The sequence below is a fragment of the Electrona antarctica genome (assembly GCF_951216825.1).
Source record: "Electrona antarctica genome assembly, chromosome: 14".
Taxonomy (NCBI): Eukaryota; Metazoa; Chordata; class Actinopteri; order Myctophiformes; family Myctophidae; genus Electrona; species Electrona antarctica.
Window position 1 is genome coordinate 36,355,931 of NC_136795.1, and position 25,312 is coordinate 36,381,242.

General features: G+C 42.8%; 2 protein-coding genes across 2 annotated transcripts in view; one reads left to right on the plus strand and one right to left on the minus strand.

Moving 5' to 3' along the window:
• Window positions 1-14,006, plus strand: part of LOC306937412 (liprin-alpha-3-like) — a gene marked incomplete at its 5' end in the record, with an annotated part of 46,345 nt that extends 32,339 nt beyond the window's left edge. Inside the window, 5 exons of the mRNA XM_079521147.1 lie at window positions 5,269-5,444; window positions 10,133-10,213; window positions 10,320-10,482; window positions 12,164-12,225; window positions 12,601-14,006. Of these exons, the coding sequence (XP_079377273.1) occupies window positions 5,269-5,444; window positions 10,133-10,213; window positions 10,320-10,482; window positions 12,164-12,216 (473 nt within the window). The 3' untranslated portion in view covers window positions 12,217-12,225; window positions 12,601-14,006. The remainder of the gene's footprint in view (window positions 1-5,268; window positions 5,445-10,132; window positions 10,214-10,319; window positions 10,483-12,163; window positions 12,226-12,600) is intronic.
• Window positions 14,007-15,270: 1,264 nt separating this feature from the next.
• On the minus strand, window positions 15,271-25,280 carry ntf4 (neurotrophin 4). The gene is made up of 2 exons (XM_079521159.1): window positions 24,823-25,280; window positions 15,271-17,782 (listed from the first exon to the last, which is right to left on the minus strand). Exon 2 carries the CDS (start codon window positions 17,761-17,763, stop codon window positions 16,201-16,203), a length of 1,563 nt encoding a protein of 520 aa, XP_079377285.1. The 5' UTR covers window positions 17,764-17,782; window positions 24,823-25,280; the 3' UTR covers window positions 15,271-16,200.
• Window positions 25,281-25,312: the final 32 nt, after the last annotated feature.

Sequence of the window (25,312 nt, forward strand, 5' to 3'; positions counted from 1 at the left end):
TTATGTCTTCATTAACTACTGAGCTTATGTGGTGAAAATACACCACACTTAACAAAAGAAATCCTAATTATTTTTGGATAATAATAATTGAGTCTCGTCAGTACAGACAGTGCTTCCATCGCAAAAGGGTCACTTAGCTGCAAAGGTGAGTGCATTATTGGCTTATGGCTATTATAGAGACTGCTAGCTTTTCTGAAGGACATGAAGTTCTACTAACTAAAACATTGGTTTGTTTTGACAAGGTAGGGTAGCTAGTTGCGGTTTCCATCCAGGTATTCTCTGTTGATGAGTCCAAGGCAACAACAACACTACAAGCTACTTGATTTGATTTATTAGACGTAATAATTACATGTTAAATGCTTCTCACTGAAACATCAAGGATAAAATGTACATGTTGAGTGATTAATGAAGGGTGTAGAGGCATTTGCCGCAATTTGCAACACTAGATTTGTTCTTATAATAGGATGAATCTAGAGTGCAATACCCTCCATTGACATACCATTGATCCAAACGGCATTTCCAATCTGCTTGTATTAAATGACGTTAAACTCACCAACATTGCAGCTGTAGGGAAAGCTGTGTTATGAGCTGCTTTCTGTCAAGAAATTCCATGGCGTGATATTTCTTCTAAGTGTTGGAGTTTGTAAGCCCTCGTTTTTATTAACGAGTCGTGCTGCTGACTCCTGCATTATGTGCAAATTCGAAACAGGTGGTACGCTGGGCCATTCAGTGACTTCGACGAGCGCTTCCAACACAAAAATAATCACCTGCACAGAATGTATTGACAGAAAGTAGCTCATAACATGTCTACGGTGGATCTTTATGAAACACACTACTAGAGAAATTATAACGGAAGTGCATAAGGGCTCACTACATCGACATGACATTTTATTATTATTCCAAAGGTTTCTAATTAGAGGTGGAGGCTTCTAATAATCAAATATCCAAATTATAAGAACTTTATCTTTTACAAAATAATATTTGATATGAAAACGAAACATAATGAAAGAAGTGAAAACTAGAAAAAGTGCCCTTCCGGGCACAGGTCTCCACCAGGAGGAGGAGTGTGTGTGATGTTTGGCAAAATGTTTAGGAGGATGTTTTTTTCATTTGTTTTTGCAACAATTTTCATTTTGTTGAGGAAATGCAGAGCCAGATCACTCATAGCATCTCTGAGGATAGAATTCTGGATGAGCAGGACATCTGCAGCATTTTGTACAAAACGGGCCACTCCTGAAAACTTTGGAAGGCAATCTTAGCCAATCAGTGTACAATCTGAGAAATCCAACAGACTCGTCTTGATCACATGACTACAGAGATCATGTGTACCGATATTTTGAGGCATTTTGTTCCAAAAATGTGTTTTGCAAAAATCAACCTGTTGGTGGCGCTATAACAGGCCAATGTGAAAAGGGTGGGATATATTCCTCAGCCTAGTAAGAAAATGTGTGAAAGATTTGACGTAAATTGCATGCTGCGTTCATGATTTGAGGCTTTTGTTCAAAACGGGGCAAACTGGAAAGCCAATTATAGCCAATTAGGATGGAATATGAAATATCGGACAGATCCGACTTGAGCACATGACCATAGAGATACTGTGTAACGATTTGTGAGATTTTTGGACAGAATCTGGAGGAGTAATATAAAAAAATGTGTTTTACAAAAGTCGGCCTCCTGGTGGCGCTATAAAAGGCAGATGCGGAAAATGCAGGTCAAAGGTTTGTCCTTGGCCTCTAGGGAGTGTGCATGCAACGTTTCACGCAGATCGGTGCAGTTTTAGGTAAAACATGTGAAAAGCTGCCTCATGGTGGCGCTATAACAGGCCGTTCTGGAAAATGTGGGGCAGAGGTTCATCGTTGGCATCCAGGGAGTGTGTATGCAAAGTTTGGCATCGACCGGGTTAACGGTGCCGGAGATTAGCTGGTAACGGACGGACGGAAGGACGGACGGACGGACACACACACACACACACACACACACACACACACACACACACACACACACACACACGGACGGAGTGCAAAACATACTCTCTCCCCATGCCTTCGGCCTGGTGGAGACAACAAAGAAAACACAAAACTGGCTCCAACAAAGGGCATGCGAGGATTTTAATTTAAAGGGGAAAACCACCCATTTTCAACATTTTACTATGTCATTAATATACCTTAGAGCTGTTGTGTGGAAATAATAAAAAAGTCCCCCCATTTTGTATTTCCTAGAACTGTAATTATGAAAAAAATCATTAACATGGTGAAACACATCTTGATGACATCATCAAGATGTGTTTCACCATGTTAATGATTTTTTTCAGACCTCTAGTTCTAGGAAACACAGAATGGGGGAACTTTTTTATTATTTCCACAAAACAGCTCTAAGGTACATTAATGACATAGTAAAATGTTGAAAATGAGTGTAGTCTAATGCGACGAAGGCACCTAACTTTGATGAGAGGTGAGCTACTGTAACCTTTAGGGTTGTAGGAGGTCCTCGGGATGTGGATGGAGGGTTACCATGGATTATGATTGTTAGTTGTTATTGTCATTAGTGTACACTTTGAAACACCGTCTTTCAACTAATGACAACCAGCTTTACTTGTCCAGTTCTGCCCTCCTTTGCCTCGGTAACAAACACCTCCTCTGAACAGATGACATGCCTTCTGTTTTTGCTCTTTTCCTGCACCATTTTCTCACTCTGGCGCCTTGCATGCCATTGACTTTAATTATTTAATTGTCTGACCACACCACATACACTCGAAGAATCTGTTGTCTTTAAAAAAGAGGTTTTTTTTCCTTCCAAAGGATTGAAAGCACATTTTTCTATTTTTGACGAATTGAGGCAGCCATTAGCAATAATTTCTTCTGTCTTGTTGTCTTCACCTGATGCAATTGTCTACTGCAACATATTAATGAGCGTGTTACTTTACAAGTCACCAAAGTTATACAAACACATTATTTATATATATATTTTTTTAAATTATTATTATTATTATTATTATTTTTCAAAATTAAATGAATTAAACAGACATAGACATGTCTTGCCGTCATGGACACGTGTCCGTGTACGGACATGTTGATGACCCCATGTCATATATTTCAAATCGACCGGCTTCATCGGGAACCGTGTGCTTGCATTGTTAAGTTAATTACATTTTCCCATTGACATGAATGGGAATAAGGTTTTCTCTCTGAAACCTCCTATACATTTTGTCCAAACCTCACAAAAGTTGGTGCACAGGATCTCTGGACCCATAAAAAATATACAGGCTGAATTTGGATTTGGCTTCCAAAGTTATTGGGGAGGCCTATTTGCCAAAAATCTTTTACAAATCGTCCTATCAACCCTAAATTTGTATCACATGTTGAAATGAAATGAAATGAAATCTATATTTACCCAGGGTATCTGGGCTAAGCTCAAGAACTTGTTTCCAGCCAGGCCCTGCTCATAGAACACATTTCATCGTAGTGGTTCAATGCCTTGTTCAAGGGCACTTCAGCGGTGGTAATTTTAACGTGTCGGACAGCTGATTCGAACTAGGAACCTTCCGGTATCAAGACCGCGCCGCTATCCGTTCGGCCACCGCTGCCACTAATTGAGGGTTGAGGGTCCTCTACAGTCTACATGTACTCAATGCCGCACCAAAAGCATTTCCACTTACTGTAACCTTAACTCTAACCCGGCACATATATAAGAAGGAACTGTTTGATGCAGAACAATACCCTCAAAAATGAAATACACATGATCACAGGACTCAGTGCCAGTGTAATTCGCTTGCAAAATTAGTGGTAGGGGCCTATAGCTTAAAAACAAAATGGCATAGCAAATTTGAATCGCATGTTGCATGCGGGCTCCGACGCTATTCCTCCCAGCATATTCCTTGGGTCCAAGCTGCCGCAACCCATGACTCGTGTCGGGGGCCTCGGGGGAACACTTGCAATTTGCCGAAATTGCTCCTTTCTAGTTAGGATTACTGTCAAACTGTTGTTTTGTTTCTTTTCTTTTTTTTCTTTTCTTTTTTTGCAGAGCAAGGTTGAAAAGAAAGTAAACTTTTGCTTATCTGTGAACCTTAGATTATTAGGATGAACTCTGAAAAAGTATGCTCCTAAAAAAACATTGTTATATCACATGTCATGCATTCTCATAATATGACCTCATTGAATACTAATACTAAGCAACCGTGTTGGCTTAGACAAAACAAATGACCTTCCAGAAACCTTTCACATAGCTGGAAGAAGTTCTGAATCACTCCTACCTATTTTTCATGCCTTGAGCAGATTCTAAACCACAACAAGTTCGAGCAGCAATATGGTTTACACATGGCTCAATGATTAGATAAGTCTATCAGTCAACTGTTCCAGTTATTAAACAAACTCTCCCTCTCTCTCTATTGCACATAGGGAGATAATTTGTTCAGTTCATTTTTGCTGTTTTCCCCAAAGCAGAATTGATCCCAATGAGTAAATGTATGCTTTTAACACTCATCAGTAATGAGGTACGCCTTATATTTAAAGTTTATATGGATGATCTGTCAAATCAATTGAATGGGTAATACTGGCTGTACTGTAGGAGACACTGTTGTCAATCATCTCGTGTAGACTATGCTGATGATTTAGTCATATGCAGTCCATACAGTGCTGGGCTTCAACAATTATTGAAGATCTGCACTCAGTATGGTAAAAATGTTGACATAAAATATAATGTTTTGATGAGCTTTACTTGAGCAGTGCCAAGATACGGTTTACAAGAACCACTCCAGCATTTCTTAACCACAAAGTCAGACACTTTTCAACATTTTTCAACACTTCTAGATGATATTGTTTGTTTTAGTTTTAGATTAGTAATATTCTGTACTAAATAATAGATCTCGTCCAAGCCATTTCCTCTCTTACTAAATACAAATCATATAAAACATATATGCCATTAAATATTCAGAACATATTTTCTGATCTTAATGTTTTTTTGTTTGTTTTTTTTACATTCATTTGAATTCAATTTCATGAGATTGATTGTGGTTGATGTATACTTAACGCAAACTGGATTTGTATGTTTCCCCTCATCTGACCTCAGCCTTAGTGACTAGAATACCACAACACATTTCAACATGCACATTAAAATGGTTTACAACTGTGTGGACCAACAGATGTGTGGCTCGCCGTAGTTGTGTGTGTTTGTGGGGGGGGGGGGGGGGGGGGGGGGGGGGGGGGGAGTGGCTGTTTGCTTTCAGACTATAATTTCTCATCGTCGGTGTGCTCTTTCTTTTCTGTGACCCAGATGTAATGGTGTGGTCCAATGAGCGTGTGATGTGCTGGGTGCAGACGATTGGCCTGAAGGAGTACGCTGACAACCTGACAGAGAGCGGCGTCCACGGGGCTCTGCTGGCTCTGGACGATACCTTCGATTACACTGACCTGGCCCTGCTGCTGCAGGTCCCCAACCAGCACATACAGGTAGTTATTACACTGACCTGGCCCTGCTGCTGCAGGTCCCCAACCAGCACATACAGGTAGTTATTACACTGACCTGGCCCTGCTGCTGCAGGTCCCCAACCAGCACATACAGGTAGTTATTACACTGACCTGGCCCTGCTGCTGCAGGTCCCCAACCAGCACATACAGGTAGTTATTACACTGACCTGGCCCTGCTGCTGCAGGTCCCCAACCAGCACATACAGGTAGTTATTACACTGACCTGGCCCTGCTGCTGCAGGTCCCCAACCAGCACATACAGGTAGTTATTACACTGACCTGGCCCTGCTGCTGCAGGTCCCCAACCAGCACATACAGGTAGTTATTACACTGACCTGGCCCTGCTGCTGCAGGTCCCCAACCAGCACATACAGGTAGTTATTACACTGACCTGGCCCTGCTGCTGCAGGTCCCCAACCAGCACATACAGGTAGTTATTACACTGACCTGGCCCTGCTGCTGCAGGTCCCCAACCAGCACATACAGGTAGTTATTACACTGACCTGGCCCTGCTGCTGCAGGTCCCCAACCAGCACATACAGGTAGTTATTACACTGACCTGGCCCTGCTGCTGCAGGTCCCCAACCAGCACATACAGGTAGTTATTACACTGACCTGGCCCTGCTGCTGCAGGTCCCCAACCAGCACATACAGGTAGTTATTACACTGACCTGGCCCTGCTGCTGCAGGTCCCCAACCAGCACATACAGGTAGTTATTACACTGACCTGGCCCTGCTGCTGCAGGTCCCCAACCAGCACATACAGGTAGTTATTACACTGACCTGGCCCTGCTGCTGCAGGTCCCCAACCAGCACATACAGGTAGTTATTACACTGACCTGGCCCTGCTGCTGCAGGTCCCCAACCAGCACATACAGGTAGTTATTACACTGACCTGGCCCTGCTGCTGCAGGTCCCCAACCAGCACATACAGGTAGTTATTACACTGACCTGGCCCTGCTGCTGCAGGTCCCCAACCAGCACATACAGGTAGTTATTACACTGACCTGGCCCTGCTGCTGCAGGTCCCCAACCAGCACATACAGGTAGTTATTACACTGACCTGGCCCTGCTGCTGCAGGTCCCCAACCAGCACATACAGGTAGTTATTACACTGACCTGGCCCTGCTGCTGCAGGTCCCCAACCAGCACATACAGGTAGTTATTACACTGACCTGGCCCTGCTGCTGCAGGTCCCCAACCAGCACATACAGGTAGTTATTACACTGACCTGGCCCTGCTGCTGCAGGTCCCCAACCAGCACATACAGGTAGTTATTACACTGACCTGGCCCTGCTGCTGCAGGTCCCCAACCAGCACATACAGGTAGTTATTACACTGACCTGGCCCTGCTGCTGCAGGTCCCCAACCAGCACATACAGGTACTGTACTTACACAGTGTTCCTCCCTGTACAACTGGGAGTCTTAACCCATTAACCCATTCAGGCCTGACGTCGAAATTAAAAAAAAAAGTTTTCTAAATCATGACAATTTTCGGAAAGATTTGAGGCACATTTTAACGATTTTTAAAAAATAGCAGACCTACAAGTTCATAGCGCGCCACTCGGTGGCGCGCTATGAGCTTGTAGATCTGCTATTTTTCAATAGCTAAATTATAACAATGTTTAAAACACCAAAAAGGGTTCCCGCCCCAAAATGGGTTGATGGTTAATGTGGTTAAACGCTAACGTGACATGGATGCGTTCCAGGTCTCAATGGATGAAGACATGAGGCCGATTCTAACAAAATGTCTTCTGAAAAACCTGTTTCTATATCAGTGGTTCTCAAACTATTTCATGTCAAGGACCCCCAAAATTATATGTAATTGGGCTTGGCCACCGACCCCCATCTGAAAATATGTTGTTCCAGAACAGAAGCAAAGATGTGAGTTAAAAAACGTTTCCTATGAAAGAATATATATTCAAAGATTTGCACACGTTTTTACGATTTTTCTAAAATAGCAGATCTACAAGTTCGTAGCGTGTTGTAGATCTGCTATTTTTCCATAGCTAAAGTTTAAAATTATGGTTAAAGTGGTTAAAAGCTAAAGTGACAAAAATGCGTTCCAGTTCTTGGGTTCATTTAAGTTTAGAATGTTTAGAAACACAGAGTGTCTCACATCATGAGAATGCATTCAATTTAACAATATACATTTAGCAGGCGCTCTTAATCTAGAGCGACTTACAATAAGCAAGAACAACACAAAGTAATACATCAAATGCATATTAGAAATTGTCACCTAGGATCATAAGTAAACTAAGTGTGTACAAGTGTCTTAACCCATTTAAACCGGGAAAGCAGATTTACAAGCTCACAGCCGTGCTGCGAGCTTGTACATCTGCTATTTTTGAAAAGTCTTTAAAGTGTGAGAACTACTGATCTAGAATCAGCCAGTGGTGGAAAAAGTACTCCAATTCTTAAGTAAAAGTACCAATATCAGAATATAGAACTACTCCGTAACAACCATATTCAAAATGTACTTGAGTAAAAGTACAATAGTTTTGGCATCAAAATATACTAGAAATGTAGTAGAAAGTACTAATTATGCCGAAAGTCCAATTTCATGTTTTCAAAATGTCTAAAAATCTTTTGAAAATAGCCGAAATGTATATAGGGCTGAAGTGGTTAATGTATGTTTTGTAATAATAATCAAAATCTACAAAGTAACTAGCAACTCAAGTTGTCAAATAATTGTAGTGGAGTAAAAGTACAATATTTGCCTCTGAAATGTAGCGGAGTAGAAGTAAAAGTACTGCAAGTTTGACATACTCAAGTACAAATACGTCAAAATTGCACCTAAGTGCAGTACTTAAATAACTAAGTAAATGTACTTAGTTACTTTCCACCACTGGAATCGGCCTGAGGTCTTAATGGGTTAAAGTATAAGAGCTCTTGTACTTAGTGAAGGGCTGGTAGTGTGCATAGTTGCATACCACAGTTGATGCATCCTACTTAGCGCTATGACAGTCCTGGCCCACGCGGAGCACAACATGTGCATACCTGCCAGGCGCAAAGTGACTGTCAAAATAACAGCGTCCACCACCCAGCGTCTCTCGAAACATTACAGGTAGCTTCATACGGAGATCCAATAGTGTTATAAAGCAGGGGTTCTCAACCCGTGGGTCGCGACCCCTCGGGGGGTCGCCGAATTATTTTAGGGGGTCCCCAAATTATTTTCAAAAAAAAAAAAGATTTTTTTTTGTTATAAAGGACTGTCTTGGATGCCGGAGTTGCTCTGTTGTTACACAGTAGTACCAAGTTAGTGTCCAAGAGTCCTTCTCCTTGAGCAAGACGCTGAACCCGCTAAATTGCTCCCGATGAGCAGGTTGGTGCCTTTGCATGGTTTCCTCTGCCATCGGTGTATGACTGTGTGTGTGTGAATGGGTGAATGTAATGCATAATCTATGTAAAGCACCATGGATAAAGGCACACCATTTACCAAACAATGCTTTACATGGCATCCCGGTATTCGGGAATCAGAGGTGTGACGTGTACACAACACAACAGCATCAGCGTCTAGTGTTACACAATGCTGTTTACGATTACAGCAATTGTCCAGTAGATTATATACGTTTACAACGATAGTCTACACACATTTATTTAACAAAATTATGTATGTCGTAGCAGGCCGCAGTCACAGAAAATTTGATACTGAAGCATTTTCCTTCAACTATTTTTTTCAAATAAGAAGAGCATGCTACCTGTAAATGTGTATAACCCACTCAGTTGTCATCAAAATTATCATTCTAATGTTACAAAACACACTCTCTCTCTAGCTCCTGTTCACTCTCCCTCTCTCACATGTACACACAGTTACAACTTGAGATGACAGCTGTCGGTAGACTTTATACTTTGACACATATATTGACACTGTAAAGACCGACCTTACAGTGAAAGAAACAAGAAAGAAAAAAAGACAGAGCCACGCATCACTAGTGTGCCTGTGTGAGAGAAAGAGGAGAAATTGAAGAGGAACAGGGAGCGGTTTGAGGCATAAAGGTGCGCAGATCTTAGACGTCACACCCCTGTCCCTCCATGCCAGCTGTCCCTTTTACACAGAGGTTGATTTAACTCTGGGTCTACCTCCACTGTGTTGACATTTCCATTGCCCATTCGTCGGGTGGAAACCTTGTATGTCCAAATGTTTTATTTTTCTGGAAATGGACAAAAGGAGCCTGTGTTCCAATGCTTCCAAGATGTAGTTATTATTTAGTCACAACTAAGCCCTTACTACTTTTCATTGGTTTCAAACATTTTCATAAATAGTGAAAATAGGCCTGGGCCGTGGCTCAGCGGTCCAGGCACCTCGGCTGGTAATCCAGTCTGACAGTGTGCCGCGGGTTTGACTCCCGATCCCGACGGCCTTTACTGCATGTCACCCCCCCCCATCTCTCTCCCCGTTTCCTGTCAGCCTACTGTCTGTCCCTCTATTAAAAATATAAAATAAAGGCGAAAGCCAATTTTTTTTTTATTATTACTACAAGCTCACATTGTGAGCTATTTTCTGGCTATTTCCACTACTTTTGCGTGACACAGTTGTACGATGAAGTAGGGTATTAATTTATGGTCAAAACACAAAAGGTTGAAATATGTAGATGCAAGGTTTCTGTCCGACAGTGACACATTGCAGAAACAATACTATGTGAAGTTTTTCCTTCCGTCCTTTCTAGGCCAGACAACTCCTGGAGCAGGAATACAACTCCCTCATCTCCATGGGAACAGATAGACGACCTGAAGAGGTCAATATGTTGGTAAGCATTCTTTTGAGATGCTAAAACAGTGCTGTTGGTTGACTGCGTGTTTGATTGGATAAGTGTATGCTCATCACTCCACTATATTCCTCTGTCTGTCTGTCAGGATGGAAGTAAGACTTTCACCCGCTCTCCCTCCTGGAGGAAGATGTTTAGAGAGAAGGATCTTCGGGGCGTGACCTCTGACTCTGCAGAGACCCTGCCTGCTAACTTCCGTGCCTCAGCTATCTCCACACCCTCTGTGACCCTGAGAAAGGTTCAGAGTGATGGTGAGTCACACCCCATGGCTGCTACGCCAATTCACCTCTGACTCCTTCCTGTGGCCACCCTCTCAGATTCCCAATTGTGTCCATTTTTTGCTACCTCCAAGGCATATCTCATATTAAGCCGTGGAATTCTTTACTGTTGTCAACACTATGGACTCTTGACACGGTTCACAAGAATGTTACGCGCATCCTTTTAAGCGCTGATGCATGACAAAACAAGTTGCAAGATCAAAAGGAAAAGTCTGCACAACAGCTTTGCTGCACCACATTTTATTGTGCAAAATACAAACACAACACAACGTTTCGGCCATAAGTAGACCTTGTGGTCCAAATGTTTGTATTTTTTGCAGTAAATGCGGTAGAGCAGCAAGCTGACTTTTCCTTTTGATCTTATGACTCTAAAGCTGGGAGCATACTTCAAAAGAAGAGTTGTTGTTTTTTTGGCCACACAAGTTGGCCACACAAAACAAACAAAATTGTTTTACTCTCAATACTCCGCTTTGAGTGCTGAATGTTAGACCTCTATACAGTGCTGGAACAGTGAGATTGACACCTGGATCTCCACGGTTTGTTTTCAGCTCTCCTCTGACGTACTTTGTCCACTGTGTCTGTTGCCAGAAATCTCTGTCATACTATATATAATCAAATAGTGTGTCTCTTTCCATTCATTAATTCGGTTGTGTTTGTAGTCCCTCAGACAGGGATTATAGAGGCTTGTACCTCCTAACCTACCTTACCTTTCTTCAAAACTGTTCATGGGACATTACTAGCAGAATGTGGAAATCAAACAATATAAATCATGAGCGCACTGAGCTTCTGACAAATAACACACAACGTACTGCAGTGATGTTCAGCTACTGTAATACGCTGACGAAGGCATCTGCCTAAACGCATTCGTTGTGTGCTGCTGGTTTGCAGCATGACATACCTAACCTACCTACCTTGCAAAAATATATAAGTGCCTTAAAGGACATTGCCGTGAGGCGTGAGTGCTGGTTTTCTTCTCTGGTTTAAAAATGCCGTTCCTGACCGTGCACCCGGTAAAATGATTAAAGTGAGTGAGGCGAGATGGAGTCGTGCATGCTGCCTCCTATTAGAAACAGCTACTGTATTAGAAAGAGGCAAGAACTGTCAAAATTTGGCAAGGTTCGTTTGTTCGTTTTGCCCGAAATTACGTATTTCTGTTTTTATTACCTCGAACATGATTGGAATAAGGCAAACTGATAAAGGCGAGGGGAGCATGTTCTACTGGTTGTATTGCCAGTGTTACTGTAAATGAGTAAATTAATGTAAATGGTGTCATGATCCATAAGAAAGTGAGGCAAAAACAGCAATATTAGTCTTCTGGCTGCCTGCTTCACATGTTATCTTATGTTAGACACTGAATACATCACATTGCGCAGAGCATTACACTCCCAGGTTGTTCTCATGGTAGTCTGCCATTAGTTTCGCAGTGGAATTTTTGTGTTTCCTTTAGCAAAGGAAACTGGCATTAACAAGGAACAGATGCTGTCTTAAGTACAGATGAGTACCATTATCCCCCACCATCGCAGTACTTTATAATAATGCCTGTAGAAGGTCAATGTTATTTAGACATGGCAGCCGTGATAATGACTCCATCTGTGTTCCTCCGTCTCCCTGCGTGTGTGTACCGCACGTTTCATCCTCGCCCTGTCTTCCCCAGCTAACTCTGGTGCCCGCGGTGAAGCCGCCTCGGTAAGGACCTACTCCTGCTGAGTGGCTGAGGTGAGAAACTGCACGCTCCTTAAACTCTGCCTTGCAACATTTCTTTTGCAGGGAGAATTATTTCTCTTAGCCTCCGAGATAGCCCGCACATTTTGCTTACAACGTTCTTTTGTACCATTGCTATTTTATTTCATTAGCCTGCTGGGGGGGGGGGGGGGGGGGGTTGGTTGGAGTTTTATGTTTTAGGAGTTTCAGCACAGAGTAAAATCTTCAATGAATGGTCTCCAGCGGTTGACGTTTTGTCTGGATTTGGGCAATGATTAAACGAGGCCATGACGGCAGTGGTGTGGGAGTAACGCTGTTTCTCTCTGTAGGGCAGCAGCTGGATTGGGACTGGAAGACCCTCTCACTCATCCATGTTGTTTCTCTCTGTAGGGCAGCAGCTGGATTGGGACTGGAAGACCCTCTCACTCATCCATGGAGAAAGAAGATGAAGCAATGACTATAACCCTCTCGTTAAATATACAGTAAATCTATTGGTCTGACCATTCTGCAATAACAGAAATAGAGCGTGTAAAGCTGGAAGGAACAAAAGGGAAAAATGACGTGAAGAATGTAAGAAGTTTTATCACAATTAGATGTTCTTTTGAGAAGTAGAATGAGGTCAGCTGTTTTATCTCTCTTTCTCTCTCTCTATCTCTGTCATTTCTTTGTTCTCTTTCTCTGTGTGACTGTGTGCTGTGGAGTTGAGTCTGCTGATGAGGCGACTGGTGTCCAGTGTCAGCCATTGTGGCTCCATTGTTGGTTTCTATGGTGCTGCCGGGGGTCTCCCTAAAGCCTAATTTATACTTAGAGCACAGTTGCTCCGCACAACTAACTGATTTTCAAGTGAGCGGCTCGAAAATAATCGATGTTTAAGCGAGCAGCTTGAAAATCAATTATTTTCCGCCACGTATGAATTAGTCTTAAGTGTCCCTGATTGGTCAGAATGGTGTAGCAAAATGTGTCCCCATTCAGGCCATCATTTTCACTCCAGCCACATCAGACGGACCCTCCTCGTAGTTTGTCTATTGGCACCTTGAAAGCCGAGAGGCTCCAGGCTGAGTAATCTCTTTTGAAGGGACCCCATTATGGAGATCAAAGGCCAAGGAATAGAAGTGGAGGGGACAGAGGGGCCACACAGAGGCATTGTGTTCGGTGGCTGTGATGTCATTCAGTGGCTAGTTGGAATCCATAAAGTCAGTTTTAAGTGTAGCGGGGGCGGGTGTTCTTTCCAAGGCCAGGTTACCGGCTCCTGTAGCACTAATTCAAAGGCCCGGCATCCATTCCTCTACATGTGGTCGTGCAGTTATGACTAGTAATCATCAGCTCAGGTTCTTGGGGAACTCCTGGTGACATAAAAGGTGTCAGAGAGATAAAACAGCCCAAGCGACCTGAAGGAAATGGGACGGAACGGACGGTCAGTCATTTTACAGCACACACAAGCCATAAGCGATGACAAGAACTTTACGCTGAGGGAAGGAAAAGAAACTGGAAGAGAGGGCAATACTGAAGAGGTCCAGGAGAAACTTTTAGCCTCTGTGTTTACGATGCATGTCCAACAACCAAGATGATGACAATGAACTCAAACTTTTTTTTCAGTGGTGAAGATGATATGAGGTGTCATTAAAAAAAAAGAAGAAGAAAAAAAAAACTATATCTGTATAATAAACCTATGGGGGTGGGAGCCTGGGGATCAATTTGTAAAATGTGTGTATTTTTTTCAGTTGTATTTTTTATTTTTTACAATAACTATATTTATTTTATTTATGTATGTATTGGATAAATGTATGTACATGTTCCGTTCCTTCTCAATTCTGACTTGATTTGAACTAGTTAAAAAGAAAAGTCAATATGAAACGATGATCTCAAATGGTCATTCAAATACGCTGTACATTTTGAGAACAAATTGTGCAAAAAAACATTTCCATGATTTAAAAGAAGTCAGTAATACAAATGATGAAAATATCATCTGAAAATTAAACAATGACGACGATGATGGTGATGTAATAGAAAAAATAAAGTGATCCCAGTGGATCCACTGATCATCGCAAAAGGGCGTTTTCTCACCTCAGTCTCTCAATTTACAATATAGGCATTTAGCTCTGTCATTTGGATGTCCTACTCTGTCTGTGTGTGTGTGTGCGCGTGCGTTCTCTTATTGGCAGTCAAGTAAAGAAATGCATTTACATTTTAATCCATATATTATATATACTGTATAGTCTATAATCAATTGTGTATAAATCTGTGAAGAGGAATTGCAGCTCGGGTTTTGTATACGAATATATAACATAATCAGCACAACAACAAAATGACATTCACGATATCCTGATCCAGATCAAACTCCAGCCATTTATTGTACTGTATACAGTAGTTAACCTGTATGACTAATTATTAAGTTAGTTGTATGAAAATAATGTGAAATACAAAGATCCTTTATTACAGTGTTTGGTAGGCAAATGGAACAAAGCAGCAGCTGAAAGAAATTAACTTAATTTAAGAGGAGGACTGCCGGGTTCTGAGTGAGAATGTGAGATCACTTGGATCCATAAATCATAAATCATGTTACGCCAAAAAGTGAGGTTTACGGGGGTGGAGGAGGGGGGATATTGCGACACAAAATGCAGCATCAAAGTTCCCCCATAATGCCCAGCTTTAACAGCCCTCCTGTGACAGATCCATGGGAGTCCACACATGCAAACAGTGTATGGAAACATCAAAACATCATAGCCAGTGGTGGAAAGCAACTAAGTACATTTGCTTAAGTACTGTACTTAAGTACAAGTTTGAGGTATTTGTAGTTTACTTGAGCATTTCCAATTTCCAATACTTTTACTTCTACTCCACTACATTTCGGATCCAAATATTGTACTTTTACTCCACTACATTTATTTGAAGTCAGTTACTAGTTCCTTTTTTTTTTAACCACTTCAGCCCTACATCTGTGCATTTCAGCCATTTGAAAATAGCCGATCTACAAGCTCACAATGCGTCACGATGTGGCACATTGTGAGCTTGTAGATCGGCTATTTTCAAAAGATTTTCATACAAACTTGAAATGCGACCTCTGCATGTCTGCACAATGAGTACTTTTACTGTTGGTACTTTAAGTACATTTTGATGTCGATACTTTTGTAATTTTACTGAAGTACATTTTGAATTACAGTCTTTTACTTGTAACGGAGTATTTCTATATTGCAGTATTGATTTTATTTTTATTTTATTACTTAAGTAAAAATGGTGAGTACTTCTTTCCACCACTGAACATACCCCAGTAGGTGGCGCACTTTCCTCTAAAAACCAGAGCAGACCAGAGGCTGGAATTATCATCAGTTGCGCACTGTAGTAACCTACCACTCCATGAAACCGTCTATAAATACACACAGATATACATAGCTTTATACATAAAGGCATACTGTTCTCATATTGTACACATATGAAGTAATATATTAATATCAAAGTCATACACATGCTTACATACTAATCAGCAATAACTTACATTATGTAGATAATAGCCCATATAAAAACAGTACTTTTTTAAAAAGTAAAATCACTATCTTTATATATATGACAATTTTCCCTAAGATCTAGTATTGAGGTCTTCTTGTTTTTCATGTAGTCATTTTTCGATTAGGGCCAAAGGGAGGGACAGGAAAGGAGAGAGAGGACACCTTGAAAATGTGGGGAAAGGCCACAGTAAGCCTAATATTACTTAGTCACATGACGGTGTCACTTACTTACTGACGTATTGTTGTTAGCTTGTAAATCAGTTATTTTTGGTGAGTGGCGAGTGCCACTGCCACGCGACAAAGTATAAATTAGGCGTTAATCCAGAAACTGAGAGAGCATAATAGAAAGACATCACAGTAGCAGCAGCTCTGTTCTGTGTCAGATTCCACTTCCATTTTCTACCAAACACTCCCCTCCTCTCTTCGCCTCTCTCTCACTCTCTCTCTCTCTCACACTCACTCACTCACTGGTCCCCTCTCCTCCTTGTCACGCCCTCCCTGCCCACTGCCGGTTCACGCGGGACAGTAGCACGCACACGCAGGACGAGTCGATACGGATCCACCTCCAACCAGTTCTGTTGTTGGTGTCTTTGGTGAGTGCTCGGACGTACGTCTGCTTGGCCTTGCATTCACTCACCCACTGTTTCTTATCGACCCCCAGGCAGCTGGCCCCAGCTACGCCCTGACCCGTTAGCGCCGCCGCCGCCGCCCCGCTGGCATCTCTGGACCCGCGTGCTCGCCCCGCCGCCGAGTCCCTCTGCGGCTCGGCCCGGCGGCAGCGGGTCTCATAAAAGTACTGCTTGAGCGGCCCCGTTTGCGTCTGGATCTCTGGCAAGATGGTGACCGTCCGACCGTGGGAGTCGATGGCCGTCTTCTTGTCCGTGACCCAAACGCTCTCCGTCTCGCACACCGACCGCTCCCCTCTCCTGCCCTCCGTCATATGTGAACGTTTATTTCTTTTAATGTGTTGGAGGGGCTCACTGCCGCCTCTGAGATCCTCCGACCCGATCGGCAGCCCGCTCCTGTCGATTGCTCTGTCGCCATGACCCTCGATGTATCTATCCGCCTCCTCATCCTCGTCCTCGCCCTCCCCGTCCTCTGGCAGCACACCGGTCTCTAACATGAGGAGGAGAGGTGGCTGCTCTGGAGGCGAGGGGGACGGGGAGAACAGAACCCGTGGATGTGCATCCAAAAATAGCATCTCGTCCCCTTTCGGTATACCATCCACACCGAACCCTAGGCCCAGTCCGGCTTCCATGCCCTCATTGCCCTGTCTCTCCTGAGACTGCTCTTGACCTAGCTCAACTTCTGGTGACCCATGACTCCCTTCTCCCCTGTTCACATTGCTCCCCTGCTGTGAGCTGCCTCTCGGCTGCTCCAAGGGGACTGGGGATTGTGGTCCTTTTCTGTCCGGGAGACTAGCAGCATGACTGGCGGAACTGTGAGCTCCTCCTCCCGATACCTGTAAAGGTATCTCTACGGTTCCACTGTATCGAGAGGAACGAAGTTTGTCCCCCACAGCAAAGTCTGCATAGTTCATGTCCTTCCGTCTGCTGTGGCTGTGACTTTGGTAGTCCTCTGCAACAGAATTATCTGTGGAGTCTTTTTGACTATTATTGTTGGAAGTCCTGAGTTCTCCTGCCCCTGTGGGTACATCTAAACTGATTTCATTCATGTAACCACTATCTGCGTTGGTATTAACTTGGAAGCTTTCTTGACTCTTCCCTTTGTCTGTGGACAGCCCTTCATGTACTGAGGTTTTGACATAGTCCTTATTATGCATTGCACTGTGGCTTTGCACTCTGGCATCTTCGCCACGAGCCGCAGCCATGTTGTAGTCCATTTGTGAGGCTTTGCGAAGTAGTGAGTTGTAGTCCACAGGAGGCTGAGCACGGGCTGCAAGGTGACTGGCAGAGACATTGTAGTCCTCTCCACGGCTGTCAACACTTGGGTCAGGCTCTGTTGATGCTGCAACAATTCTGGACACAGGGCTGTGAGGGAAGGGCAGGGCCGAGGCAATCACCATGGCAACCAGGGGAAGCCAGTGCATCACTCCCAAGACGTATCAACTAATGGAGAGAGAGAGAGAGACCATAGATGAGAGGGATAGAGGAGACAGACAGAAAAAGCAGTTGGGAGGGAAAGAAAACAGTACGACACTGTTAGTGTATGTTAACAAGGCAGATTATGGCATATTATACTGTGTTAGATTTGGGAAACTGTAAGCTTGCACCTCAAATAAAATGTGAAATTAGCCTTTTTATTGCTGGCCTCCAGCTTTATGACCCTGGTCTTTTAACCGCCAAGGTATGGCTTTAAAATCTTGGCAGCACTCTTGGAAAATAAAAGCTAGTACAGCATGGTGGCCCTCATTCTCTATGTTGGGAGATGGTGCTTAATGCTGTAGATTCTGGTGTCTGAGGGGTTGACCTTCAAATGGAGACACTGACAACCTGGTATGCAATCAAGTTATAAATTGTAACATCCAAAGGAGCTGGATTACAGAAATACCAGCCTTGCACAAAAAGATAACTTCTGTTTCAGCTTTTAAGGACATGAATGTTTTGGTTACTGTTGTTCAAGCTTCTTCTGGAATTCACAGTTTTTGTTAAGAATTCTCTTTGACTCAGTCATTGGTGACAGATATGGTTTGGATTGTAGCTGCCAAAACATACACATCAGAAGGAAACGTGGTGCAAGTTGTTATTGCTGAGACAGACCTCAATTATTCTACCTGATCAAACCTGAACTGGAGTTAAAATAGGATATTTTACTCATTAGGTAAAGTAAAGTCAAGTGAAAAGTTTTTTTCTTCTTTTTTTCCAAATACAGGTCAACAAAGACAATACACAAGCTATCTGAACAAGCTGCAAATCGGTTACCCAATGTTTCTCTTTCTTTCAGAACAAAGACACTACCAACAACGCAAACAAAACAAACATAATAAAATACAGTAATAAAAGAAAAGAAAAAGCATTCACTTCTATTAACTGATAACAAAGCCAGTTACAAAGTGCCACTGCTTTTCTAAAAGAATATCCTGCCATCTGCCATTGACATTTTGCGCCTTTAGGAGATTTTTTTTCTCGATTCAATCGTTAACTGCCGAGTGACGATAGTCACTTTGAAAAACCAGAATGAGTGCAACTGCTAATGACTTTAATGAAGACGGAACGCACTTGCCCGGCGGCAACCTGGAAGCAAACTCCACTTTCCCGAAGAACGTTTTATTTACTTGCCACAGGCAGTTGGGCAACCCTTATAGTCCAATCCGTTCATATAATAACAAGCCACCAAGTCATCATAATTACAGCAGTAAATTAATTAACAGTACACTGTACACAAACTGACTGTAAATGAATAATAATAATGGATCACATTTTTACAGCGCTTTTCTAAGCACTATATGTGCTTACCCAAAGCACTTAATTGCCCCACTGTAAAATATTATTGCTCTGTGTTACCATAAATAGATCCTGGCATGTGATGGCGGAAGACCTCTAAAACTAATTGGTGCATCAGCCCTGACATGATCTATACATACAAAGTAGCAGATAATTGGTTTTGGCTTTTACAGTGAGTCTTCCCCCTGACTAATCCATTGAGACCTGGAACGCATCCATGTCACGTTAGCGTTTAACCACATTAACCATTAACCCATTTTGGGGCGGGAACCCGTTTTGGTGTTTTAAACATTGTTATAATTTAGCTATTGAAAAATAGCAGATCTACAAGCTTGTAGGTCTGCTATTTTTGAAAAATCGTTAAAATGTGCCTCAAATCTTTCCGAAAATTGTCATGATTTAGAAAACTTTTTTTTTAATTTCGACGTCAGGCCTGAAGGGGCTAACAGGTAAGACATTTGTGTCACATGTTCCCGTGTGGCAGCTCAGCATGCATTATGCATGTCAAGCAAGATGAGGTTCCCAAAAGGAAAGGAACACTTTAGCAGAGGTGAGCGTCACCACGTTTGTTATTTGTGTGAAAGCAGGGAGGAGGTCATTTAGACAGAGTTAAAGCAGCAGGAATGCTCAGAATGTCAGTGATGTGGCTTTACTAGGCCGGCGCGCCATCGAGGTGTCTTCAGGCAGTGAATAGCAACAAGGCAACACTGCATGCAACAAAGTATGAATATGTCCGTTTAGTGTGTGTGTGTGACTGTGTGTGTGACTGTGTGTGTGACTGTGTGTGTGCGTGCGTGCGTGCGTGTGTGCGTGCGTGCGTGCGTGCGTGCGTGCGTGCGTGCGTGCGTGTGACTGACTGACTGACTGACTGACTGACAGTGTTAAAGAAGGGTCATGGTGAAAGGATGTGCACTGAACATGGTCACACCCAACAACACAGCTCCTGGAGAGTTTGGTTGACACATCACTCAAGCAGCTGTCCCAGGTATTCAAAGAGAGCACTTGCCTTAGACTTCCTTGACAGCAAATCACATCAAAGCCATTTTTGACTACTGCTTTGCATGCAGGTTATCATGCCAGTTGACTCAGGTGTGCAATTTACACGACAATCTAGGTTGTTCCAGCAGATAAGGGTTGAAGACTTTCTGGCACTGACAGAAACTGTAATTAGTGTGGCTGCAGTAGGCAACCAGACTATAGTTATTGCCCTGCCCCTAATTTTGATTCCGTACAAACTTTTTGCGTTGTCATGTGGCGTCATGTGGGCCAATACATCATCTTCATACTGTACTTAACGAGCTGCTTGAGGGAAAGTGCAACCACACTTGCAATTACCCAGAACTGCACATTTTTATCAGCTTGCAGAGCTGATAGATGACCTTCTACTCTAGTCACGTGGTCTAGTGGCGAGATTTTCATGATTCGCTGGCCTCTAAGCCAATGAGAGACTAGCCATTGGGACACTTAGGGCTCCATTTTCATCACCGCTAAACCCCTCCCTGCCTTTATCCCTAAACTTCTTTGCCTTTTTTTTTTTTTTTACTATTTTCAAAAACATTTTTGAATAGTTCAGCCAGCCTCTACATTGACACGTTGTGAGCTTGTAGACTGGCCATTTTAACTATTCAAAAATGTTTTGCAAAATAGTAAAAAAAAAAAAAAGGCAAAGAAGTTTAGGGATAAGGGTGTTAAGCACTGACGAAAGTAGGGCCCTTAAGACCGCTCTCCTCTCCCCCACCACACCATGACTAGAGACTGCAGAGACCCCCACTAAAGGTACAATATGCAAGAGAATGGAATGCAAGCTGATATGTAATGACTTGAGTACAAGTCATTACAGTACAAGTACTACAATGTTCAATCAATAACACAAAAATCTCTGGGATCTGTTATGTTAAAGTGTGTCTTGTGCCTGGTACGAGAGTTGGCTTAGCTTATGTGTTTCTATGGAACCCATGTAGGAGTTTAACAGGAGGCATGAGCTGGAATACACACACAGGGAGAGAGAGAGAAAGAGAGAGAGAGAGGGGGGGAGGGAGAGAGAGAGAGAGAGAGAGAGGGAGGGAGAGAGAGAGAGAGATGCTGTATCAGTGCCTTTTCTGGCACAGGGGCAACACTTCATCATCACGCTCCATTTGCTGCAGGAACATGCATCATTTGCGCTCTCTCCAAAGCAGACAAGGACCTCCACACACCATCACACACCTCCCCACCTGCCCTCAACCAGACCATAACATCCCCAAAGGACACAGAGCAGAGCTTCTAAAACTGCTCACTTGTAAATAAAAGCCACTTAACTTTTCAAATGCATGCCAATAGGAAATGCTGCTGCCTTGTTGTTACCAAAACAATTCACATCCCTCACCTGTGGCAGCGAGTTATAGGGCTATATGTTAGCAGCAGCCAGCCAACGATTAGCTTGTCAAACCTTTTCTAGGACAAAAATAAATAATGTTGATTTATTAATTAATAATTCTATTAAACACAGTAAAGACGAAGTTTTACAAATCATAACATTGCCAATAAAACAAATCACTTAAAACTTGCTGAACTTGTCTGAAGTTTTGAAGTGTCAAACGCCCAAAATAGCCGATCTACAAGGTTGCGACCCTTTGTGAACTTGAAGACTGGCTATTTTTGGCACGTTACACCGCCGTACGATGAAGTATAAATCAGGCTTTACTCTGTAGTTAGACAAACAAAAATAACGAAATAGGCCACTACGTTTTAAAGTTAACAATAACATAAGTGCCGAGTCATGCCCACCAACCCAAGGGAAACGAATGGAAGTCGTGAGACTTTGCCCGGAAAGTATTTGGTGCTTCACAACGGTTGGTGTCGCTTGCCGACAAGCTTAAACACAAATAATACATTTTCAGTAAGCAACCCCTGGGAGGTCGGGGTTCGATCCCCGGCCGGGTCATACCAAAGACTGTAAAAATGGCACTCAATGCCTCCCTGCTTGGCACTCAGCATCAAGGGTTGGATTGGGGGGTCAAATCTACTAATCAAATGATTCCCGAGCGCGGCACGGCTGCAGCTCACCGCTCCTTGGCTGCGGCTCACCGCTCCAAGAGATGGGTCAAATGCGGAGAACAAATTTCACTGCGGTAACGTGTGACAACTCGTACGACTTTGACTTTGTAATACGGATATGGCTAAATTATTAATCTGAAGAAACAAAGTTGAGGGAAGACAGACATGTGCCACAAGTGAACCGAACAAGACACAAGATATTCCATTTCCATGCGATGTAGCCATGAAGAATAGAGAGGGTATGCTTATGCATAAAGTGAGTGGCAAATCGAGTGGCAAAGTGAGTTTAACGTTGTTTAATGCAATCAGATAGGACTTTACTGTTTGGATGTATGGGCTGTCGAGGCCAGAAAGTAGTTTTGCCACTCAGTAGGCTTTCCCACATAACTTCCAGGTATGATGATGTTATGCGCATCTATAGTGAAGTCTATATGGACTGAAAAAAGTAGTCTAGCTAGGGTAAGAAGGCCTGGGCTAGTTTTCTTCCACATAGTTAGCATTGTAACCTCTTGTACCCTACCGTATGGTATGTTAATGAAGTAGGCTAGCAGCAATTGTATCCAAGGTGGGCACCGCAATGTTACATTGGCTAAACTCTAATATTTCTACAGAACCTGTGGTTAGCAGTCATTATGGGCATAAACAAGAAGTTGATATTTAGTAATATTTAGTTCTGATAATAATGTACTGTGCCTGTTCAAATCATAAATCAATTGTGAAATAGCCAATAAATAATAATAAATAGCCAAAAGAAAATTGCCAATTTAATACTGAGGTGCCCATAATGTTTAGCTACACACACTTCCTGTGTCCTGTAGCAATATATAATTGAGGGTATTACTGTGTCTGAATGGATAGATTTGACATAGCTATATCAAAGTAGCTCATTGTGTTGATTGTCTGGCACTCAAGGTAGATTAGTCCTACTTTTGAGCCTATATAGCTCTCACTCTCAATGAGGTTGGAGGCCTAAACTGAGAGGAATTACACAACTACAAAGTAATTATAAGCATGAATGAATAAACAAACATACCATGATCTAACCATCAAACCACTTTGTTCGCATACAACCAACCACACTTGCCTTGATGATCTCGCCAAAAAACAGCCAATGCTTTCTCACACAAGTTATTTGTAAGTGAATGTGGCACCTGCCTGCCATGGCTATTGGTTTGACTTCCAATTGAATGCTGCTAGTGTAAGCCATGGGGTTTTAGAGAGAGAGAGAGAGAGAGAGGGGGGAGATGCAATAATGGAGAGAATAAGGGGAATTATGAGACTAGACGGGCCTTGGATGTTAGACCCTCCCCAGGAAACAGATGCTACGGTATAGGCATCCCACACCTGGCAATGGCTACTGTGCTATTAGGCTGTTAACAACTAATCCCCCCTCATGTGGTGGCTAATGTCAGAAATGTCCACCTGACAGAGAGATAATGCACTGTTTTGAGGATTAGGCCCAGTTGTCCTAATCCTGACTCTTTGAAGTCATGTAACCCAATGAATTTGGGTGAAGAGGAAGTCTGGATCCTTTGAGCACTTCTCTCAAAAGATTAGAGTCCCAAACTAAGCGCATCTTTCTACAGTTGATAGGCAGGGTCCCGATGAAGCTCACCTCGATCAGATTTTCAGTGGCTGAACTGTGTAAGTTTGACCATGGAAACTATGACAGGTCACCATGCAGTGTGGCCATGGCACATGGGATGGGAAAACATTGGCAAGTAAATGTTTGTCTCCAGTCTCCACTTCTCTCCCTCTCCCTCTCTCTCTCTCGGGCTAAGTAAAAAGCCTTGGCCTTACACGTGCTCATTTACAATGCCTTGCTGTCCCACTGTGCAAACAACCATTAATTCCAGGTCTATGATTGTTTCATGCCAGGCGCTGTATGCAATGTCTAACCCCCCACAGCTGTCTTTACTTCTGTAGCCTTGGCTCTATATGGGCAACTCAGTGAATGGTCTCTCTCTCTCATAAACACACGTAGCCTATACAGTCAGAAGATGACAATGATGATGAGGTAGTCCTACTACTGTATATACAGTTTCAGCCACTCATTCACATAACATGGTTTTACTTTTAAAGTGGTAGCTTGTTTGGTCATTCAAGTCCCCCCCCCCCCCCCCCCCCCCCCCCCCCATTGAAAATATACAAATACAATTCGTTATAGATTTTTCCTCCCCAGTAGTAATTTAGTAACATTTCAGGGGGGACTCAATTGGGAGATATATAGGCCTACGTCTGCAGTGCTTAAGACCATAATAACACACTTACAGATGAACATAAACTTCAACTGTCTTTTTGGACAATTCTGTTGGCAAGATTTGATTAGGGGCCCGGGCCGGTATGGCAACTTGAGTGATCTTAACACGCGGATTTGGATCATGACTCGGCGGTAGCTTTCACTTCATTCTGACTGATTGCCAATGCAAACAAACAAACGTGAAATATGACAGCATGATTGCCAAGGAAAACAAAAAAGTGAAATGTGACTACCATTACGGTGAGCCTCCGGATATTTTGTGGTGCGCGGCGGAGGCACACGTTAGAGTTGCGAATGGCTAAAAATCAAGTGTCCAGACAGATTCTGCTCGCTGTGTGTGTGTGGACTGCACAGCCAGGTAAAGTAAAAACAACAGATTATTTATGTTTGGTTTCATTTATTCCCATACCGTTTAGGTGAGACCCGGACCACGCGTCCTTCCAGCTGACACCACATTGGTTACAAAGTCCGGTTGCCAGTTCCCCGACTGGTAAAAACTCTTAAAAAAACACTTTATAACTGTGACCACAAACGCATAAATCTAATCGCATACGCTTCTATCTTGTCTTCTTTTAATAGTCCGTGACATGGCATGATGGCATGTTTGAATTCGACGAATGACACGCGAGAAAGTATTCGGAGAGCGCTTCCAACAGGAAAGCATTAATGCCAAACTGTCAAAATGCAATGTCCCACAATTTAGATATTAGAGGCTGGTATTCCTTGATAGACGATACAAAAAAAAAAAACTTTTCACTTCAAATGTACTGCACGGCGAACTACCGATAAATACAAACAAAGCCGTAGTCTATTAGATAAGTTTGCCAAATGTTTTAAGTTATCTGAAGTCGGTCTGTGTAACGCGTATCGACTCTGGTTTCTTCTGAAGCGTAGAGAGA